Genomic DNA, 22,598 nt, shown 5'->3' with positions numbered 1-22,598 from the left:
GGCCCGCATACAGCCGAGGCTTCTCTCTGTATTTGGCAGAGAATCAGTTTCTAACTTCAGAAATGTCGGAGTGGGGGCTGCGGAAACGCCAGGGCTCTGGGAGCCCCGCCTGCGCCGGGTGGGAGAGGCAGCGGGAACCGGGGGTGGTGTCCCGGGTAGCGAGGGAGGGGTGGCCCGGAGCGAATGGGAAGCCAGCCGGCCTCTCACACACCCCTCGTACGTCAGCCATTGACATCCAATCCCGCCGCCAGTGGCGACACACAAAGAGCGGATCAGGCTGCCTCGGCTTTCACGAGCGGCGCAGCAGCGGGCGGACGCGTATCACCGGCCGGGGCACCACAACGCGAACCGGGACAAGATGGCAAGTGAGACGGCTGGAGAAAAGGTGAGAGCCTTCGCCACCCTGAGGGGCTGAGTGGGTGGGCTGTGGGGGGCTTCAGCGCAGGACACTGCCGCGATTTAGGGCACCGCGTCCCCGGACTGCCGAGGAGACCCGTCCCTCATCCTCATCGCACCGGCTGGATTGTATCGGCTCATTCCTGCTTCCCCCGAGGAGCACGTTGAGCCTCGGCGGGTGAGAGGGGCCCATGTTACCGGGTGAGCGAGACGTCTCCACGGAAAGGCACCAACTCACGTCCAAAGCGCGGACAGTGTCGGAGCCGAGGCTCACACAGCCTGGAGGAGGTGTGACAATCTCCCTGCTGTAACAAACACTAAGTGCTGGAGGGGCTCGGCGGCACCTCCGGAGGGGAAGAAGCAGTCCGAGACCCTTCCTGATGACGGGCCCTTGACCCGGAACGTCGACTCCATTTTCCGCTCGTCGATGCTGAGCTCATCCTGCATTTTGTGTATCATGCTCTGGATTTCCAGCATCTGTGGGATCTCAGTCTACAGCCGCCGGCCCGGTCCCATCCATCCCCAGAGCCCCACTCAGCGGCCGGCCGGCCGCCCTTCCGCTCCCCGGTGCGGGTTTCATCACCCTGAGCTGGCCAGCCCTTCTCCTCCGGCAGGGGCCCGAGTGCGGAGTGTATACGTACACCTCCTGCGTTTCGGCCAGATATCCAGCCTTTAGTCTCATTGTTTTAAACCCCAACTGGGTTTAATTAGGTGGGTCGTGCGGACTCGTCCCGCGTAAACACTTCCTTTCCGAAGAGTCATTCAAACGCCCTCTCTCTGAAGCAGGTAATGGCGGAGGGAGGAAGTTCTTCCTGAAACATTGAGTGTGTGTCTTTAGGCTCCTGTATCTCTTCCCTGATAATAGCAATGTACTGAGTGATGAGGGTCCTTTATTGAGGGATGCCTCCTTTTCGAGGCATGCTCTTTGAAGTTGTCCTCAATGCTGGGAAGGTTAGTGCTCATGATGGAGCGGGCTGAGGTTACAACTCTGCAGTTTTTTTGTGGTTATGTGCAGTGGCCCTCCGTACCAGAGGGTGAAGTTAAACTGTCACCCTGGGATTACCTCCGACCGGGGGTCGTGATTCCCAATAAAACACAGCCCAGACAGGGGTCGGGAACTCTCGGCAGAAGTGTGTCTGTCTGCCAAGGCCGGGGTTTGTCATGTGTGGAGGTTTCGGTGGGGTTACAGCACCGCTTTCCGCTCGAACTAATCGCAGGCTTCACCGTCACCTCCCGGCCTGCAGACTTACGCTAGGGCCTCGCTTGAAAGCAGCGTTTCCCCGGTGCACCACGCTGACTTTTATTGGGAGACGAGGGTTGTACAACGTATTGCGACGAGCAGTGTGTGTACGTGAGGAAGAGCGCGTAGCAGCCTCTCGCCATCAGTGCGGAGACTCGGGTCTGGGAAGCGACCCCGTGTGTGTGGGATTTAGAATCATTGACTGCTCCACATGTCACTCGTACAATGGATTTGGACTCTAACCGACTGTAATCTGCAGTTTTCATGTTTAACTCTGTGAGTGTGTGTCTGTGTGCACGTATATCTGTGTGCTTTCCTGTGTCTGTGTGGCTCAGTGTATGTGTCGGGCTCTGAATGTCTGTCTCTGTGTACATATTATCTGTGTGCCTTCCTGTGCATGTGGCTGTGTGTGTGTCTGTACGTATATCTGTGTGCCTTCCTGTGGCTGTGTGTGTGTGTGTGTGTGCCTGCCTGCCTGCGTGAGTGAGTGAGTATGTGTACACGCGTGCCATGCCTATGAGTTTTTGAAGGAAACTGAACTCTTTAGGAACATTTCTTTATTACCAAATTAGGAAGGTAACTGGTGGATGGCTTTTCTTGCCTTCTACCGTGGCTACTCATTTATCGTACTGTGTGTGCCTGCAGATATGGGAAAACTAACCTCTGTATAACATTTGTCCCAAGCAGCCCAGGGCGTTTAATGTAGTTTTTAATCATTTGTGACGTTTACTTTTTTGTCGGCTGCTGCTGCCGGGCAGAGACATCAGCTGGTGGCTGAAAAATGCGGACCTACTGGTCAGGTCATGTGAAAGGATATGGGAGCTTAAGTACTTTCAGGGATCTGTTGTGTAGCAACAGTGAATGTCATAAATTCCTAATCAGCACGATCTGTATGTACCAGACAGGGGGGAAAAAAACTTGCTGATCTTCCATTAGCCAAAATAACATGATTCTACGCTAATTGTCCCAGTATTTTGAATGTAGATAGGTTTCCGTTTGTTCAGTTATACATACACTCTGTGGCCACTTTATTGGGTATATCCTTGTACCTGCATATTAATGCAAATATCTATGCTCCACTAGGAGTGACAGGTTTAACTGAAGAACTACCCCAATCTTTCCTCACCAGTCAACATCTCACTGAGTTTCCTCCCGTGGAAGCACACCCCTGCTTGTGATTAAGATTATGTGAATAATACGTGGTCAAGAGATTCCGTTGTTGTTCAGACCAAACATCAGAATGGGGAAGAAACGTGATCCAAGTGTCTGTAGAATGATTGTTGGTGCCAGACGGGGTGGTACTACAAATCGATGGTTATTTTTGCTGAACTTAGTTACAAATTAATGGGTTTGAAGATGAACTCCTCAGCAGGTCTTTGCACTGGTGCATTATCTCAGTTCTCTCCCCACAGATGCCACTGAGAATCACTGTTGTTATTTCAAATTTTCAGCATGTCATCTTTTTCTTTTCAAGCTTTAAAACATTTGTGTTGATCAATATAAATGTATGCAGGTTTGAGGGGTGTTTAGTGCCTCTAGCCTTGTCCTGTTTGGAGTTTAGAGAATGGGTGGGGTATCTAATCGAAACCTATGAAGTATTGAAAGGCTGAGTTAGGTTGTGGAGAGAATATTTCCTATAGAGGGTGAGTCTAAGACCAGAGGGCACAGTCTCTGAATAGAGGGACATCCATTGTGAGCAGAGATGAGGAATTTATTTAACCAGAAGTTGGTGAACCTGTGGAATTCATTGCCACAGACAGCTGTGAAGGCCAAGTCCAAGTGGGGGTTGGTAGGTGCTTGATTAGTCAGAGTGTTGAAGTGTACGGTGAGAAGTCAGGAGAATGGGGTTGAGAGGGATAGTAAATCAGCCGAGATGGAATGGTGGAGCAGGCTCGATGGGCTGAATGGTCAAATTATAGTCCTATGTCTTTGGTTTTACTGTCCTTATCCCTGTGCATGTGCTCTGCTTGTAAAGCATTAACATCTATCCCTGGAATAGTGTGTGACAGTGACTCACACATTTTAGGAAGGTACACAGGAGGAACTGGAGAAAATAGAAAAATGAAAGGGTTTGTGGCTGGTTGTTGTAACCAACAATGACAAGGAGCCTGTGCGGAACAGTTTTTGAAGCTGAAAAGCCCTTGCACTGGTGCAGTCCCACTCTCTCAACCTCAGAATTCAGGGTCTAGTGGTACGACCAGGCATTGCCGTGATTGACCATGCATTTTTCCGAGCCTCATCGTGCCTTCACTCTCCGTAGATGGCTGCAGGACCACCTTTCCAGTTGTTGGATGTCGTATTCCACCACCCTATCTCTCCCCCCCCTCTCCCCCCACCAGTCCGTTGGAGCTGACATTGCATATCCCTATCTCACTGGGATATGAGGCCTGCCAGCTGCCCTCAACTGCTTTATCCTGCTTGTTGAAGCAGTATACCAGGGCAGCGAGGGGTGGCTGCTGTCACATGCAAACAGCTACTCGGAGACGTAGGTGAGAGCTGAGTATTTGGTGGGGTCCTGAGATGAGCGAGCTGCCTCAGATTGGACATAACAGGCCCCATCACCAGAGGCATTACACCCAGATTGATTTTGCGGTAGGTTAGAAGGACAGCACAGCACTGTGGGTTGAAGGGCCTGCAAGGTTCTTTGTTCTCTGTGGCGATCTATAACACACTGCCAGGGAGAGTAAACAGTTGACGTTTCATGCCAAGGTCCGTCATCGTGGCTTCCGATGATGGTTCTTGCCTGATACCTCAACTGTTTATCCCCCTCCATATCCCCCTCCATAGATGCTGCCTGACCTCCTGAGTTCCTAGACTTTTTTTTTGTGTGTTACTCTGGATTTCCAGCATCTGCAGAGTCTATTTCATTAGAGATTCTGCAGATGCTGGCAATCTTGAGCAAAGTGCTGCAGGAACTCAGCATGTCAGGCAGCATCTGTGGAGGGGGATAAACAGACTTGTCAGAAGAGAAAAGCGATGTCTGGTTCAATCTCGTCCATTTAACCTTGTTAAAGATCTCAGCCTGAAACGTAGGAAAAGAGGCTGTTCATCAGGGCTGGATAGGAAGGGGGCAGAAGTGAGAATAAGGAGGGTAGATAATCAGTTTTTCATGTAGCTTGTGAGTGAGTATTAGCCCAAATTCTGTGTAGATGGGTAAACTCCCAAAGAGTACCTCAGATATTTAACATTTGTCTGAGAGCTGGTACAGCCTTGATCTTAACAGTCAGTCTGAAGTGCCCCTACAGCCATGTAGTTCTGCACGTACCTGTCAACTTGGATTAAGGGCTTAGGGCCCTTAAAGAGAGATGACAGCAGTGTGCTGAAACAGATGATCTGTGGGTGAACCACAGCGACAACAGAAGGGCTTTTGGAAGTCCTCATAGTGCAGAGCCACCGATGGGGTCCGATGTTCTGTCCATTATTAAGGACTCCCACTACCCAGGGCATGCCCTCTTCATATTGTTACTATCAGATGCCTGAAGACACACACTCAGTGATTCAGGAACAGCTTCTTCCTCTCTGCCATCCGATTGGACATCGAACCCACAAATACTACTTCACTTTTTAAAAGTTATTTTTGTTTTTGCACTACTATTCTTAATTTAAGTATTTAATATACATATGCTTACTGTAATTAATTTATTTTTATTCTCTATATTTATCATGCATTGCACTGCTGCTGCTGCCAAGTTAGCAAATTTCACAACATACGCCAGTGATATTAATTCAGATTCTGACCCCGAGCTCTGTCAGTGTGGATTTACGTGTTCTCCCCATAACTCTATATTTGCATAGAGGTATAGAACTCTACTTCCAGACCCTTCACTGGGTTGAATGGGTGAATCAGAATGCAGCAGTTTGAATGAAGGATGTCGGCCTGAAACGTTGGCTCTTTGTTTTTCTCTATAGATGCTGCCTGACCTGTGGAGTTCTTTCAGCAATTTTGGGTGTGGCATTTTCAAGGGATATGGGATAGGTGGCGTTGAGTCAGAATTCTCCTTGCATTTCTGACGAGCCTGTTTACCCCCCTTCACAGATGCTGCCTGACATGCTGAGTTCCTGCAGCATTTTGTGCGTGTTGCTGAAGATTTCCAGCATCTGCAGCACCTCTAACACAAGATTCTGCAGATGCTGAAATCCAGAGGAACTCAGCAGGTCAGACAGCATCTATGGAGAAGAATAAAAAGTTAATGTTTTGGGCGAGAATCTTTAGCTTTCACGATCAACAGTCCATAGATGCATCTCACCTTCCAAGTTTCTTCAGCATTTTGTGTGTGTTGCTCAAGATTTCCAGGATCTGCAGGATTTCTTGTGCTTGCAGACAGAATACTTGTTCATTTTCATACTGTGATCAGGTTGCAGAAATAATTTACACTCGTTACAATGCAGAATTGCTTCTAAAGATACATCGTCCATCCTCTGCTTGGAGCAGCTCACGGTGTCCTCTGTCTTGGGCCAGTCTTTCAAATGGTCCTCGCGTGTCGTCTCTGATCCTCTCTCTCCCGGGGATAAGTGTTTAGAACTTCTGATGGCATTTCTGTAGTTCTGGGTTTTTACAGGATGTGCTTGTTAACCCTATGCCCAAACATCCTTCTTGTGAAACAGTCAATGGTGAACTTGTATGCCACTAGGGTGAAATATTTTGGGGTGACCTGGTATTCCGTAAAGCATGGTAGAAATGCATACTTTTTCCTTTGGTGAGGTTGTGCTGGGACACTGCTGTGTAACACAATCCTTCCCGAATCCACCGGACAGTTAGGTTATTGCACCGGCTGAATCAATGATGCAAGTGGTATAAAATGTCTCTGGGCCTGTGTGACCACAGAATATCCGGTTGCACTCTGCAGCGAAATCACTTGACGTGCTCACGTGGAGGGCACGGTTAAAGGACACAGATATATTGGGAGGAGGCAGTTAATCTCCTGCTGGAGGCTGTCGGGGTCAGGAGGGTTAGTTTGGACCAGTGACGGTATGGTATTAAATAATCATAGAGTGGGAAATATGGGTTGTCCCTGTGCTGCCATGGGAGTCAGTTACACAGACCCATCCGTCTCCACTTTAAAGATCAGCTTTACTTGTCACAGGTACGTCCAAACATACACTGAGATGTCGACCAGGATGTGCTAGGGGCAGCCTGCGAATGTTTCCACACTGTTGGAACGTGGCAGGAAACCAGAGCACCTGGAGGAGACAGGAATGCACAAACTTGTTACAGCCAGTTACTTGGTAGGAATTGAACCCCGATCGGTGCTGCTGTGAGATGTTATGCCTGCTGATATGACACCGCGCTGCCCAAGATCATATCCAAGTTAGTCCCCTTTGCCCCACGTCCCTCTCAATCTGTTCTGACCTCGTTCATGAATAACTGACCTTTCAACATTGACGTCAACATTCAAGATTGTTTAATGTCATTTCCAGTACACAACTGTAAAAGAGAATGAAATAATTGTTACTCCAGATCCGTTGCAGCACAGTAATAATAAAAAACAATAAATACGAACACATCAGATAGATTGTATGTCCATAAAGTGACTCTAGGCACAGAGGTGTCTGTACACACGGTGACTGACAGGAAATGATAAAGTAGTGGTGTTCGAGGGTGTGGAGGGGTGGGTTAGTGGGTGGAAGTGTTGATCAGCCTCACTGCTTGGGGAAAGGAACTGTTTTTGAGTCTGGTGGTCCTGGTGTGGATGCTACGTAGCCTCTTCCCTGATGGGAGTGGGACAAACAGTCCATGAGCAGGGTGGGTGGGATCCTTCATGATGTTACTGGCCCTTTTCCACCACTTTTCGGTATCTGTGCCCTTGGTGTTGAGTAGGCTGACACTGGTGATGCGTTGGGCAGCTTTGACTACCCTCCTGTTAGACGCAGTGTTGTTTCCATACCACACAGGGATGAAGCGTGTCAGGATGCTCTCGACTGTGCAACTGTAGAATGACCTGAGTATAGATACGCATAGTCCAGCTCTCTCGGCCTCCTACGAAAGCAGAGGCGAAGAAGTTAGTGTAGGAGGTAGGTCACTGATTGTCAGGGTGAAATGATGTGCTGAGCTGCATTCTCCATCAAGGCCACGGCTCAGATTTAGTTGTTTTTTAAGGTTGTATGGATGTGGATCTCCTCCAGACCCTTGTCAAAGCCATCATATCCTTTCTTAGATAAGGAGCCCAAAAATGCTCACAATACTCCAAGTATGTTCTGACCTGCTTAAGCAGCCTCAGCATTAGATCCTTGCTTTTAGATTCTCGTCCTCTTGAAATGAATGCTAACACTGCAGCATTTGCCACCGACTGAACCTTCAAGTTTACCTTTGGGGAATCCTGCACAAGGACCCTTAGAGAAAATCACATCTTAAAAATTGATTGGCTCAAAATTAACAAAGTAATAATCCTCAGAAAATTTCCTCACACATCCGCTTTTCACAGAAAAAAAACTTCCTTCATACTGGTGAACAGGAAATTACATTAAATGATTTAAATTCCTTGCTCCTGATGGGAGTGGGTCCATTGTACCTGTCACTACACTTCCTCTGGCAGCACGTTCTGTAGACCATTGTCATCCCCATGTGAGTGAGAAACTTAACCCTCAGATCCCTCGTAAGTGTTTGAGTCAGCCTTGGGGCTCCGGCCATCTTCACCACTGGTCCTTATTCAAAGTTCAAAGTAAATTTATTATCAAAGTACATATATGTCACTGTATCTAACCCTGAGTCTCATTTTCTGGTGGGCATTCACAGTAAATGCAAAGGAACATAACAGAATTAATGAAAAACCACAGAATAAAACTGGCAATGTACAAAAGACAACAAATTTTGCAAATACAAAAGGAAATAATAATGATAATAAATAAACAAAACTATCAAGAACATGAGATGAAGAGTCTGTGAAATGAATCCATAGGTTTTGGGAGCAGTTAGTTCAGTGAAGGGGTGAGTGAAGTTATCCCCATTAGTTCAAGAGTCTGATGGTTCCTGAACATGGTGGTGTGGTCCTGAGGCTCCTGTACCACCTTCCTGATGGCAGCAGCGAGAAGAGACCATGATGGGGTCCCTATAATGGATGCTGCTTTCCTGTGACGTGGAGAACGTATTGCTCAGAGCTGCCCAGGGTTTCTGTCAGAGTTCTGGGGTCTGGTTGGGCAGGAGTATTCGATTCCTGCTGGGAACATGAAGGGAACTTGTGCAGGCCATCAGAATCAGTTTTAATATCACTGGCATGCGTCATGAAATGTGTGTTTTGAGGCAGTAGTTCATTCCAATACATAATAAAATGATAAATTACAATAAATCATATATACATAAGTAGACCAACAAGCAAGCAAAAAATAAGGAGAACTATTGAGTTAGTGTTCATGGGTTCAATGCCCATTCAGAAATCTATTGGCAGAGAGGAAGAAGCTGTTCCTAAATCATTGTGTGTGTGTTTAGGCTCCTGGACCTCCCTGATGCTAGGAATATGAAGAGGCATGTCCTGGGTGATTTGGGGGGGGGTTGTTATTAATGATGGATGCTGCCTTTACAAGTCATCGCCTTTTGAAGGTGTCCTCGATGCAGGGGAGGCTAGTGCCCTCGATGGAGCTGGCTGAGTTTACAATTTCCTGCAGCTTTTTCCCATCCTGTGCAGTGGCCCCTCCATACCAGGTGTCAGTCCCTGGATGGATGTCGCTACAGGGTTCAGCCTTAGACTGAAGTTAAAAAGCCGGTGATTATCTCTGAATGCCTGTTAAAATCATTCCTATAGAATGGCATGCGTGCCAATGCTGGAAGAACTCAGAAAGTCAGTGGGGAATAAACAGTTGATGGTCTGGACTGAGACCCTTCATCAGGACAATGTCCTCTGGTCCCACACTTGTAGCCTGTGTCATGTACTGGTTTCAGTTGTATCTACAGTTTGTTGACAGAGGGTTAAATTAGTCTATTTCCCAGGAGACTTGTTTAACAGTAGGCTATTTCAGAAGCTTTCTTCTGTGAAAGGATTTGGAGACGAGGCTTATGAAGTCAATGAAAATCAAAAATAATTATACATTGAGTGAATGTGACGAGGGTGTTTCCAGGAGTGGGAGAGGAGGTAATGATACCAGGAATGATAGGGTTAATGTTTGAGGAACATTTGATGGCTCTAGTTGTAAACTAGTTGGAGTTTAGAAATGGGGGGGGGGGGGGGGTATCTCATTGAAACTTGCCAAATGTTGAAAGGCCTAGATAGAGTGGATGTGGAGAGAATGTTTCCTATAGTGGGAGAGGCTAAGACCAGAGGGCACAGCCACAGAATAGAAGGACATCCCTTTAGAACAGAGATAAGGAAGAATTTCTTAAACTGGGGTTGGTAATTCTGTGGAATTCATTGCCATAGATGGGTGTGAGTGTGTATGTTTGTATAATTCCCCTGACCAAGTGTTATGTAATTCTGAGGCTTTATAAGGTGCTGGTGAGGCCTCATTCGGAGTATTGAGAGTAGTTTTGTGCCCCTTGTTTAAAAAAGAATGTGCTGGCATTGGAGAGGGTCCAGAGGAGGTTTAGAAGAATGATCCTGGGAACAAAAGGGTTTATGTATGTGGAGCGTTTAAGGAATATGAATCTAAGGGATCTGAAGGCAGATAAAATGACCCTTGGTGTTGTTCGGATCTCTGACTCCATTTAATGAAGAGGAGGAAGTGTGGTGTGATTTACGTTGTGATTGTGAAACGGGGAAGTCAGTTTCAAGTAAGTTTGACTGACCTTGGTGAAAGGAGAACAAGTTCTAGAACTTTCGTGGGATGGATTATTGTCCTGCTCTTCAAAGTAATGATTATTCCTTGGAGTGATGCCTTTCCATGTCTCTCCACACTGGAACACCAATCAGAACTGCTCTCTCCTTTCTCACCGTAGAGGCCCGCTCGCTCTCTTCACAAGGTCAAATTCAGGATCCGGTTTATTATCACTGACATACACAGTGAACTTCGTTGTATGTTGAGCAATACATACAAATAATTCCAAAAGGCATATGCTCTCCATTGGATGCCTCCTCTGCCTAATAAAGTGGCCACGGAGTGTATGTTTGTGACCTTCTGCTGTAGCCCATCCACTTCTAGGTTCAACCTGTTTGTTTTGTGTTCAGAGATGCTCTTGTATACACGTGTGGTTATTTGAGTTAATATTGTCTTCCTGTCACCTTGATCTGGTCTGGCCATTCTGTGATTTCTCTCATTAACCACAAATGCAAGAAAATCTGTAGATGCTGGAAATCCAGAGCAATACATAGAAGATGCAGGGGTATCTCAGCAGCCCAGGCTGTATCTATGGAAAAGAGCAAACAGTCAGCATTTCGGACTGAGACGCTCCATCAGTCGATGTCGACTGTTCTTTTGTGTAGAAGCTGTCTGACCTGCAGGCTTCCTCCAGCCTCTTGTGTGTGTAGCTCTCTCATTGACAAAGAGTTTTCACCCACACAACAGCCGCTTGCTGAATGTTTTTGGCACCACTCTTGTAAAAATTTTCATGTTCTGCATGAAAACACCAGGAGATCATCCGTTTCTGAGATACTCAAATCACCCTGTCTGGCACCAGCAAACATTTCAGAATCAGGTTTATTATCACTGGCATATTTTCTGAAATTTATTAACTTAGCAGCAGCAGTTCAATGCAATATATAAAATAGAAAAAGAAGGAAAAATAAAAATAATATTAAATAAGTAAATCAATTACAGTATACATATTTTGAATAGATTAAAAATTGTGCAAAAAACCCCCAGAATAATATACACTCAAAAGTGAGGTAATGTTCACGGGTTCAATGTTCATTTAGGAATCAGATGGCAGAGGGGAAGAAGCCGTTCATCAATTGCTGAGTGTGTGCTTCAGGCTTCATATTTCTTTCCCATTCTTATGTTTGGTCTGAGCCACAACTGAACCTCTTGACCATGTCTGCATGCTTTTATGTATTGAATTGCTGCCATGTGATTGGCTGATTAGATATTTGTATTAGTGAGCAGGTGTACAGGTGTCCTCTTGAGTACAGAAAGAGCAGAATTGTGATGTGTTCTGTGTTCATTGAGCCATCGGATGGTGAACAGAAAGAAGCTGTTCCTGAAACAATGAGCGTGTGTCTTGATGAGAACAGAGCTTGTCCTGGGTGGTGAGGGTCCTTAGTGATGGAAGCCAACATCTTGAAGCATTGTTTTTTGAAGATGTCCTTAATGTATGTGGAGCCTTGTGCTGATAGAGTTGGCCGTGCTTGCAACTTTTCCGACGTGGCCCCTCCATGCCAGTTGATGATGCAATCAGTCAGTCAGCGTGCTCTCCACGGTACAACTGTAAAATTTTACTTTGACTTTCGTTTTGAGAGATTTGCTGCAGTCATTGGTTGCAAACTCGTGATTAAATATAGCTGCTGTTGTGCTTTCTTTGTGATTGCATCAGTATGTTGGGCATTGGGTGGACCTCCTTCTCCTTTCTCTTCAGCCACTTTACAGATTGTCCTGGCCTTCAGTCACGGCCCTCTCCATGGACCTCTACACCTCCCCTGACAAATCCCTAAAATCAGCACCTGTTTAGCTGGGAATGCCAGGACCATGACCTGTGCTGTAAAGACTCAAGGGTCAATTTTATTCACCCTGGACATTTCCTTTTATTAGGCATTTGCTGTGGTGTGTTGGTCAGGGCGAGACGTGCAACAGAAAACACCACCATTCAACAATTATAAGGAATTGAAAAATAAAGTTGAAGGTTAAAGTATGTTTATGGGATAAAATGTGCATAAATACCAGAATGTAATCAGTATTATAAAACATGGTTTAGAGTGTTTACGGTGCAGTGATGGGGGACTGAGGGGGTTGTGGGGGAGTCAACTAGAATGGGTGATCAGATTAACTGTCTGGGGAAGCAACATTTAAGATGGCGTGAAGATCTTGTTTTGATAGCCTGGTAGCGCTGTACAGAAGGCATCATTTGGAAAAGGCTGCTTGCCTTTTCTACAAACGTTTGTAAATGAAGGACCTTCTTATGTGTTACCTTGGTTAGAAATAGAGCTACACCTTCTCTTAGAATTGTCATCTTGTTGTGGTGGAGAGGGTTATGAGTCCTGGGAGCGATGCTGTCTGGAGCTTAGCTCCTGGTAGGCTCACCCATGGTAGTGAGGTCAAGGGAGAGATTTCAGATGAAGTTCAATCCAACCAACACCCCTTTGGTGGAGCTGGCCAGAGATGATGACACATCACAACGGCAGTGAAGGTGGAGGAAGGCAACAGCAGGGAAGGGTCCCCAGTCATCTCGTTCTTCACTCTAATTTTTAATCAGAAAGGCTTGAATTATTTTCCGTAAACCAGCTGCAGCTGGAAATGCTTCCTTTGTCCCTGCATTGTCCTTTCACTGCTGTATTCTTAGTATTTTTAATGCTGATTTTGTGTTATTGGGACATGAGGAGAGGTTGCCTCATTTGGGGTGGCATGGTAGTGTAGTGGTTAGCACAGTGGCCTGGGTTCAATTTCTGCCGCCGTCTGTACTTTCTTCTCGTGACTCTGTTGCTTTCCTCCAGGTGCTGTGGTTTCCTCCCACAGTCCAAAGACGTACGTCAATAGGCCATGTAAATTGTTCTGTGATCAGGCTAGAGCTAAATCAGGGTTGCTGGGCAACACAGCTCAAAAGGCCGCAAGGACCCATTCCATGCTGTCTGTCAATAAATAAATTTTTAAAAACTACTAGGAGAAGGACAAAGTTATTAGGATGTGGGAAGAGCGTGCCCCAATTACTTGGAGAAGTGTGAATTTCTTGAGCCGGTTTTAAGCTCTTCTGCCTTTCAATCAATTCAAGGCTTTGTGTTGTTGGGTAAGGAAATAAAGCTGCTTATTGCACAGTGGAAATTCGATCCCACGACATATACAAATGCAAACACTCTGCTTCCTGTTTCCATTCTGTGAGATCTGCTGAGCAGCGGACTAAGGGATTTAACAACGTGACTGGTTTCTCTGACGCCAACCTTTCTCAGTAACAAATAGGAAATTGTTCTGACGACAAAGTGGAGAAAAATTGTAAACAGACTTTGGCCAACGAGCCACGTACGTGGGAAGTTGAATCAAAGGCGACAATGTTATAGGACATCCCTCTGGATTACCTAAATCCCCCCCCTTCAAATATTCGTTCAAATCCCACACAAGCACTTGCAGAATGTAAACTCAAGTAATTATAAATAAATTTGAACAACGAACTGATTACCAGGAGTGTGGAATTATTGGATAGTCATAAAACCCCTATTGTATTGCAGAAAGTGTGTATGACAAAGGGGAGAGCATTGCTGGACTCGGGCAGCTGATGGGTGACCCATTAAGGAGCCTTAACATGAACAAAACCAGGTGCTGACCCCCCCCCCCCACTCCCATGGGAAGGGTATCATCTGAGGCTGCCAATGTCAGATGGTCACTGAGAAATCCAAGCGGGTATTTGGATGCCCTTTCTGATGGTGTGCATCTCAAGTAGCCTCGAACAACCAGGTCCAGCTCTGGGGGTCTTCATGTGTGGCTTAGCTACTAAGCCTGGGGGAACCAAATGTCGCACATGTTCTGGCACTTACATAGCAAGCACACAATGCGGCAAACGCAAGCCCCTCTCCTCCCTCCCAACCCATGTGTTTACACTGTCCTCCAATGCCAGGGCACCATGGTAGCGTAGCGATTAGTGCAACACTATCAGAGCTCGGCCTGTTCTAGCTTGGGGTTCAATACCAGCAACATCAAAAACGTATTTGTATATTCTCTCCAGGACCACATGGGTCTCCTCCAGGTGCTCCGGTTTAGTAGGTTGATTGTTCATTGTAAATTGTCCTTTGACTAGAGTTAAATAGCTGGATTACTGGGCAATGTGGTTCGGTGGAAGGACCTGTTCCACACCTGTATCTCTGAATGAAATAACAGGACAGGCTGACTTTGGGCCTCTGTCCTCCAGTAGACTCGGACACAGAGACACTGGGCCTTCGACTCACCTGGCAGAATCGCAGAGAGTTGCAGACTTCTGCCATCAGCCCTAATTTACTTCTGGACTTTCGATTGACCTTTGGGCTTCAATCGTCGGTGTCAATCCAGGACTGGCGGATGATATCGCTGGATGAGGACCCGAACTCCGGACAGTCTGATGATGGCACCCAAGTGTGCTTGCTGGTCTGCCAGCCTGATATTTGACCATGTCCACCTTGTGGGCTTTCATACAGGGAGCGGAGGCTGAGACCCTGGCCTACTCTTTAATTCCTCGATGTCACCGTCCCTGGTGGATTTCTGATACCATATGCCCCTCGGGGTTATAATTTGTTGTGGTAGTAAAAACCTTTTAAAATTTGAAAATGTATATAGTGTATAAAGCTCTGCTTTATGGTCAGTGGCTTCTTAAACAGATACACCTGTACACCTGCTCATTAATGTAAATATCTAATTGGCCAATCATGTGCAAGCAACTCATTACGTAAAAGCATGCAGGTGTGGTGAAGATGTTCAGCTGTTGTCCAGACCAAGCATGAGAGTGGGGAAGAAATGTGATCTATGTGACTTTGACCGTGGGGGAATGATTGTTGGTGCCAGATGGGGTGGTTTGAGTATCTCAGAAACTGCTGATTGCCTGGTATTTTCATGCACAACAGTCTCTAGAGTTTGCAGAGAATGGTGGGGGGGGGGGGAAACAACCAGTGAGTGGCAGTTCTTGGGGCAAAAACACTGTGTTAATGAGATGATGGTAGGCATTGATCAACTGGACAGTCAGAGGCTTTTCCCTGGGTGAAAATGGCTAATGATTGAAGGAAAGCATAGAGGGGATGTCAGAGGAAGACTCTTTACATAAAGAGTGGTGGTTCAGGCGGATACATTAGGGAAATTTAGAGACTTAGATAAGCACATGGATGATAGGAAATGAGAGCTATGTGGGAGGGAAGGGTTAGAAAGGGTTAAAAGGTCGGCATGACAAGGGCCTGTACTAGAACATAGAACAGTACAGCACAGGAACAGGCCCACAAATTTATGCCGAACCAGTAATCAAATGACCTATTAAACCAATTCCTTCTCCCTACCAATTCCTTCTCCCTACACAATGTCCATATCCTTCCATCTTCCTCCCATTCATCTGCCTATCTAAACATCTCTTAAAAGTCTTCAATGTTTCTGCCTCTACCACCCCAGGTGGTGCATTCCAAGTACCCACCGCTCTCTGATTTACTCCCCGCTCCCCATCCCACCTTAAATGTGTGCCCCTTGTTATTAGACATTTCTGCCCTGGGGGTAAAATACCGGTACTGTCTTGTCTCTTCCATCTAGACCTCTCGTAATCTTATAAACCTCTATCAGATCTCCCCTCGGCCTCCGCCACTCCAGAGAAAGCAGCCTTTTATTAAAGCTCATGCCCTCTAATCCAGGCTTTACTGCACCCTCACGCCTCGACATCCTCCCTTTAATGGAGTGACCAGAACTGTAGGCAGTATTCCGAATGCAGCCTAACTAGGGTTTTATAAACACAAAGTACACTGCAGATGCTGTGGTCATTTGTACGTGTAGAGTTTTATAAAGCTGTGATCTACTGTTTTACGTTCTATCCTCTTTGGAAAAGAGATTTGTGAAAGAAATAACTGTATCCCTAACACGAGCACCTGCAACTAATTAGACCGGAATTTGCCCCAGGGGGGTTTCGGCAGAAACTCAGAACGGTTCCAGGTTGCTGCCTGTGAAGTTTTGGTATTTTTTCTGCAGTTAGCTGTCGGTGTTTGACAGTAAGAACTACAGTGTGTGAATTTCTCTTTTTTTTACATTGTGTTTCAGAAAATTACCGGAAAGTTAGTGCTGGCGGTGAGCACTGCAGTACTTGGTTCTGTGCAGTTTGGTTACAACACTGGGGTCATCAACGCTCCACAGAAGGTAAGGCATTCATTCACAGAAGAAAAAACGTTTAAAATGTTTGTTTCATAATGGGTTTATAATTTTAAACGAGTGCTATACCTGCTCATTCACCTCCTCCCTCACCTTCATTCAAGGCCCCGAAGTTCTTCCAGGTGAGGTGACATTTCACTTGCAAGCTTGTTGGGGTTCTCTCCCGTATCTGGTGCTCTCCCCTCCTCTGGAGAACCTGCCTGTTCCCTGGATTATCTCCCACTGCCTTGTCTCCCGGAAAACCTTCTTTCCAGAGCCTGCCCCTCCTCTCCAAGACCTCCCCCACCTCCATTCTTTATCTCACCTGTCCCCATCATTTCTACACAAACTGGCCAGAGATTATGCTAACCGCTAAGTTACCACAGGCCAAGACCTTTTCTGTCCTGTCTGCTCAAACCTTTCTTTCTTCCAGAACTTGCCCCTCCCCTGTCCTGCCCCTCAATAACAACCCTTACCCTCTAGAACATGCCCTGCCCCACCAATCGATCCCCCTCCTCTGAAGAATAAGAGCGGAGTGCCATGGACGGGGGGGGGGGGGGGGGGGGGGGGGGGCGGATCAGTGCGAGGCGGGCGGGGGGGGCGCGGATTGGTGCGAGGCGTTCCCCTCCCCTTTTCCATATAACCATATAACAATTACAGCACGGAAACAGGCCATCTTGGCCCTTCTAGTCCGTGCTGAACGCTTACTCTCACTTTTTCTTTTTCTTTTTCCAAACCGTGATTCCCCCTCACTCCCCACCTTCCCACTCTCAGTGCACAATAGAGACCCACATCAGAACCTCTCGCACATCATGAAATTTGTTCTTTTTTGTGGCAGCCGTACAGTGCAATACATGCTATTACTACAGTCCTGTTCACCCTGGCTGTACGTGTATATATATATGCTGAAGACTTGCGTAGGACTGTATATAGGTGTTTTGACGTAAATAGGGTAAAGTGTGGTCTGACGTCTATAGAGTAGAGCATGGTGTGACGTCTACGGGGGAGCAGTGGGCGTGTAGATGCAGTGTAACATGATGCTGATCAGTGGAGCGTGGTGTGTGTTGAAGTGGAACAGCTTCAACGACAGTCTCTCACATCGTCAGTCGTCCATGTTTAACTCGGACAGGCAGGCTGAGTAAACTTGTTCTTTCGGCTTTTCACAAACTGCTGATGCTTCCAGAGCATGTTTCACAACCACCTTTCCAAAAATCCCATTCCCAGGGTAGATCACATTGACAAGATTCAAGATTGTTCAATGTCATTTCCAGCACACAAGCGTAAGGGAGAACAAGATAATTGTTACTGCAGATTTGATGCAGCACAAAAAAATGCAATAAGATTAAAAACAGAATAATACTAATAATAAACATAATAAATAAGAGTTTATACATATAGATTGTCCATAAAGTGACGCTCGGCACAGGAGTGTCTGTACATAAGGTGACTCTGACAGGAAATGATAAAGTAGTGGTGGTTGGGGGTGTAGAGGGCTGGGTTAGTGGGTGGAGGTGTTGATCAGTCTTACTGCTTGGGGAAAGTAACTGTTTTTGAGTCTGGGGGTCCTGGTGTGGATGTTACGTAGCCTCCCCCCTGATGGGAGTGGGACAAACAGTCCATGAGCAGGGTGGGTGGGATCCTTCATGATATTACTGGCCCTTTTCCAGCACCTTGTTGTGTTTTCCTGGACAAAACGGATATTAGAAAACGACTGGGAAGTGTTTGGGTAGCCTGTGGGCAGTTCTGCTGTTGCCTGGTGAATTGTGTCTCTTTAAGTCCTGAGTGAGGGGAGACGTGATAAAGTTGATTGAATGGCGAACATGAGGTAGACAGTCAGGGACTTTTCCACAACCCAGCTGTCAGATACTAGAGGGGCTCGGCCCGAAACACTGACTGCATGCATGCTGCCTGACCTGCTGAGTTCAAAGGTACATTTAATGTCAGAGAAATGTATACAGTATACATCCTGAAATGCTTCTTCTTCGCAACCATCCATGAAAACAGAGGAGTGCCCGAAAAATGAATGGCAGTTAAACGTGAGAACCCCAAAGTACCCCCCCAGCTCCCCCCTCTCGTGCGCAAGCGACAGCAAGCAAAAATCCCCGCCCTCCCTACTCCAGCAAAAAAAAATAGCATTGGCACTGCCACTGAGCACTGAAGCTCAAGCAAAGACACAAACTTGTAGTTACCCCAAAGACTTAGTGTTTCACCAGGTATTTGACATACTGCAGATTCTCTCTCTCCCTGCTAAGGGAGAAAGGTGTCTCCATTTTCCCAGCGAGCTGGAAGACATAACAAACAACTCGCCACTGGCTTACAATGTTAAAAGTCCGTTACATTGCTTTTCTTGAGCTCTGTGCCTGAAGATCACAAAGATCCCGGGTCTCCAGGCAGACAGTCGCAGATAACCCACTCCCCTGACGGCACACGGGTCTCCTGTCATGACACCGACCCTCGATCCACCTGTCTCCAGAGCCCTGAGATGCCAGGCTTCCGAATCGGTGCCGGACTCTTAGGCCGAGCCCTTGGTGTGCCGAACAACGGCCAGTTATGAAACCCTGAGAGTGGGTCCCATTCCTGCAAAGAACCGAAGTCGGTGTGTAACTCCAGGTCAGGGTCTTTGAAAGAACCCTGAAAAGGAAAAACAGAGATATTAAAGATGAAAATAGAGCTGTTTCCGTAGATGCAAGCAAAGGAGTCGCCGTTAGGCGCCATTAACCCTCCTAAAGTTCTAAGTGCACCTAAGTTCCTCCAGCATTTTGTGTGTGTTAATCTGGAGTTCCAGCATCTGCAGAATTTCTTGTGTTTCTGAAATACAAAAGTGCGTAGCTTTAAGTTTCAAGGAAGTATTTTTAAACCTTTACAAAGCAAGTTAGCAGAATCAGGTTTTGTATCACGAACATAAGTCGTGGAATTTGTTGTTTTGTGGCAGCAGTACATTGTAAGAACTATACAATTTCTATTGAAATTCATAAATTAAATAAGTAGTGAAAGAAGCTAGTGAGGTAGTATTCATTAGGTTTATTATCCATTCATAAATCTGATGGTGAAGAAGTTGTTCCTGAAACATTGAGTGTGCGCCTTCAGGCTCCTGTACCCCCTCCTTGATGGTAGCGATGAGAAGAGGGTATATCCTGGGTGATGGGATCCTTAGTGGTGGATCAGGCCTTTCTGAGGCATCACCTTTTGAAGATGTTCTCGATGCTGGGGAGGCTAGTGCCCATGATGGGATCTGGCTGAGTTTACAACCCTCTGCAGCTTTTTCCCACCCTGTGCAGTGGCCTCTCCGTACCAGATGGTGATGCAACCAGTTAGAATGCTCTCCACGGTACAGCTGTAGAAATTTGTGAGTGTCTGTGGTGACATACCAAATCTCCTCAAACTCCTAATGAAATATAGCTGCTGTTGTGCCTTCTTTGTAACTGTATTGATATGTTGGTTGTATTAATACATATTCATATATTCAATATATTGAACATGTTTTTACACAGTGGTGGGTGGTGGTCGAGGCATTCCGTGAGTACGTGAACCGGAGGAGACTGAAAGGATTAAGGACCATGTCAGAATAGGAATAGCTGAACGTGTGGCATGTTGGCCTGACCCATACTGCTTTGCATTCAATATCACTCACTCCCTTCCAGGGAAGTCATAGATTTCTGCTTTTGGTTTTATAGTTTCTAAGAAAAAGGTTTTACCGTGTATGTTAAGGCTGGGCAAAGGGCATCCATCTGTTTTAGGGCAGGGCTGGGGTAATTTAGTTTGGAGGTGATCTCTCGCGTAATTAGACCCTGGCAGGAGTGAAACGTGCTTGGAATGTGTTTCAGAATGCAGATTAAACTCTCTTTAGGGCAGGGTATGTTAACCTCAGATGAAACTAGTTAACCATAAGACTTGGGAGCAGAATTGGGCCATTCGGTCCATTGAGTCTGCTCATTCCATCACGGCTAATTTATTATCTCACTCAACCCCATTCTCCTGCCTCTTCTCCATAAGTTTTGACACCCTGACTTATCAAGAACCTGTTAACCTCCTGTGAGTGAAGGCAGTTCCTGAGTTTTCTCTAACAAACCACCTTGCTGCTCTTACTAAAATTCCCAAGTGACTAGCCTGGACTCTGAGTGGTGGTCATTATCCCGAGCTCACCACAACTCTGAGGGATAGGTGGTTTTGAACTCTTTAACTTCCGAGGTGACAGTTGAGTGGTGAGAAGCATGGAACCAGCGAGGTGTCCTTGTGCTGTGACCTCTCATTGAATTCAAAGTCAAATTCGAGCTATGCCAGTCGCTGGCCATAAAGTAAACTGCAGGGGTTGTCATCACTGAGGAGCTTGTTTACAAAAGATGGCTCTCTGCTGCCACCTACTGTTGATAATATTACACTGTCCATTGGTCCACTCTCCACTGTCAGATTCCTTTTATCTTTCCCACCCACCTGGCTTCACTATCATTTATAGCTATCCTCCTTCCCCTCTCCCAACCTCTTATGCTGCCATCTTCCACCTTCCTTTCCAGTCCTGGGGAAGAGTCTTGGTGCGAAACGTTGGCTGTTTTATTCATTTCCTTACCTGCTGAGTTCCTCCAGCATTTTACGTGTGTTGCTTTGGATGTCCAGCATCTCCAGAATTTCTTGCGTTCAGAAACAGGATTTGTTGTTTTGCGGCAGCAGTATAATGCAATACATATTAAAAAATACTAAACACGAGATTCTGTAGATAACACACACAAAATGCTGGAGGAATTCAGCAGGTCAGACAGCATCTATGGAGACCAATAATCAGTTGATGTTCAGCATTGGTGAAGGGTCTCGGCCGAAACTGTTGGCTGTTTGTTCATTTGTATAGATGCTGCCTGACCTTTCGAGTTCCTCCAGCATTTTGTGTGTAGTGCTTAATGCAAAATGCTATCAGTTACAATAAGAAATGTGTTAAAAATTAGTGCAAAATTAGAGAAAACAGTGTTGTATATTATAAAATACATAATGATGCTGTAATGTACATACAGTGTACTACATGTATATAATGCATAACATACAAGATCACGACAGTTTATTTAACATTATTACAGCTCGGGGTGTGAGTTCAGAGTTCAATTCTGGTGCTGTCTGTAAGGAGTTTGTACGTCCTCCCCATGAACCACATGAGCTTCAATAATATATATACACACACAAATAAATAAATTGCATACCCTTATATGTGATGTATTACATAAGGAGGGCAAAAATATAGTGAGGTAGTGTTCATGGATTCATTGTCCATTCAGAAATTGGATGGTGGAGGGGAAGAAGCTATTCTGGAAATGTTGAGTGTGGGTCTTCAAGCTCCTGTATCTCCTCCCTGACGGTAGCAATGAGAAGAGGGCATGTCCTGAGTGATGGGGGTCCTCAATGTTGGATGCTGCCTTCTTGAAACATCACCTGTTGAAGATTGGCACTTTATCGACTAACTGAAGGCTTCACCCAGCTCCCTGTGTTTTTCATTTTGCACACAAGAGGAAGATCTAATGTTAATCTCAGGTTAACATAATTGTGCTCAGATCACTGATCGTGAGACAATGCTGCGAAAGATCACGGTGTGAAGGTCTAAGATTAGCATTACATGTATATTGAAACATACAGTGAAATGTTTTACTTGGATCAGGGACCACCACAGTCTGAGGATCTGTTGAGGGCAGCTCGCAGGTGTCATCTCGTTTCCAGCACCAAAGTAAGGTCACATGTATATCAAAACATCGAACCATATGGTGAAATGTGTTTGCATCAAATCAAATCAGCGAGGATGTGCTGGGGGCAGCCGGGCACCAACATAGCACAACTCACTAACCCTAACCAGTATGTCTTTGGATTGTGGGAGGAAACCAGAGCACTTGGGGAGAACATACAGTCTCCTCACAGACAGTTATGAGCTATGAACCCAGGTTGCCGACGCTGTAAGGCACTGTGTCACCGTGCCACCTCGTTTCCGGGAAGTGGTTTCCGATCCTGAACCAGTCGTTCGACACTTCCTTGTTGACATCTAATCTGCTCCGTTCATGGGGACGTCTTCCATGGAGGGTCATACTCTTCCATTGGTTAACATTTTCATCTGTAGTAATAAGTGTTGCATAGATGTTTAATGTCT

At 46.1% G+C, this 22,598-nt stretch overlaps 1 protein-coding gene across 1 annotated transcript in view; it reads left to right on the top strand.

Moving 5' to 3' along the window:
* Window positions 1-230: 230 nt before the first annotated feature.
* The window catches only part of LOC140718496 (solute carrier family 2, facilitated glucose transporter member 1-like), a 38,998-nt gene continuing 16,630 nt past the window's right edge, over window positions 231-22,598 (top strand). The window contains exons 1-2 of the mRNA XM_073032383.1: window positions 231-385; window positions 16,397-16,492. Coding sequence (XP_072888484.1) covers window positions 359-385; window positions 16,397-16,492 — 123 coding nt within the window. The 5' untranslated portion in view covers window positions 231-358. The remainder of the gene's footprint in view (window positions 386-16,396; window positions 16,493-22,598) is intronic.

Source organism: Hemitrygon akajei, chromosome 29, assembly GCF_048418815.1.
Source record: "Hemitrygon akajei chromosome 29, sHemAka1.3, whole genome shotgun sequence".
Taxonomy (NCBI): domain Eukaryota; kingdom Metazoa; phylum Chordata; class Chondrichthyes; order Myliobatiformes; family Dasyatidae; genus Hemitrygon; species Hemitrygon akajei.
This window is presented reverse-complemented; position numbering and strand designations above follow the sequence as displayed.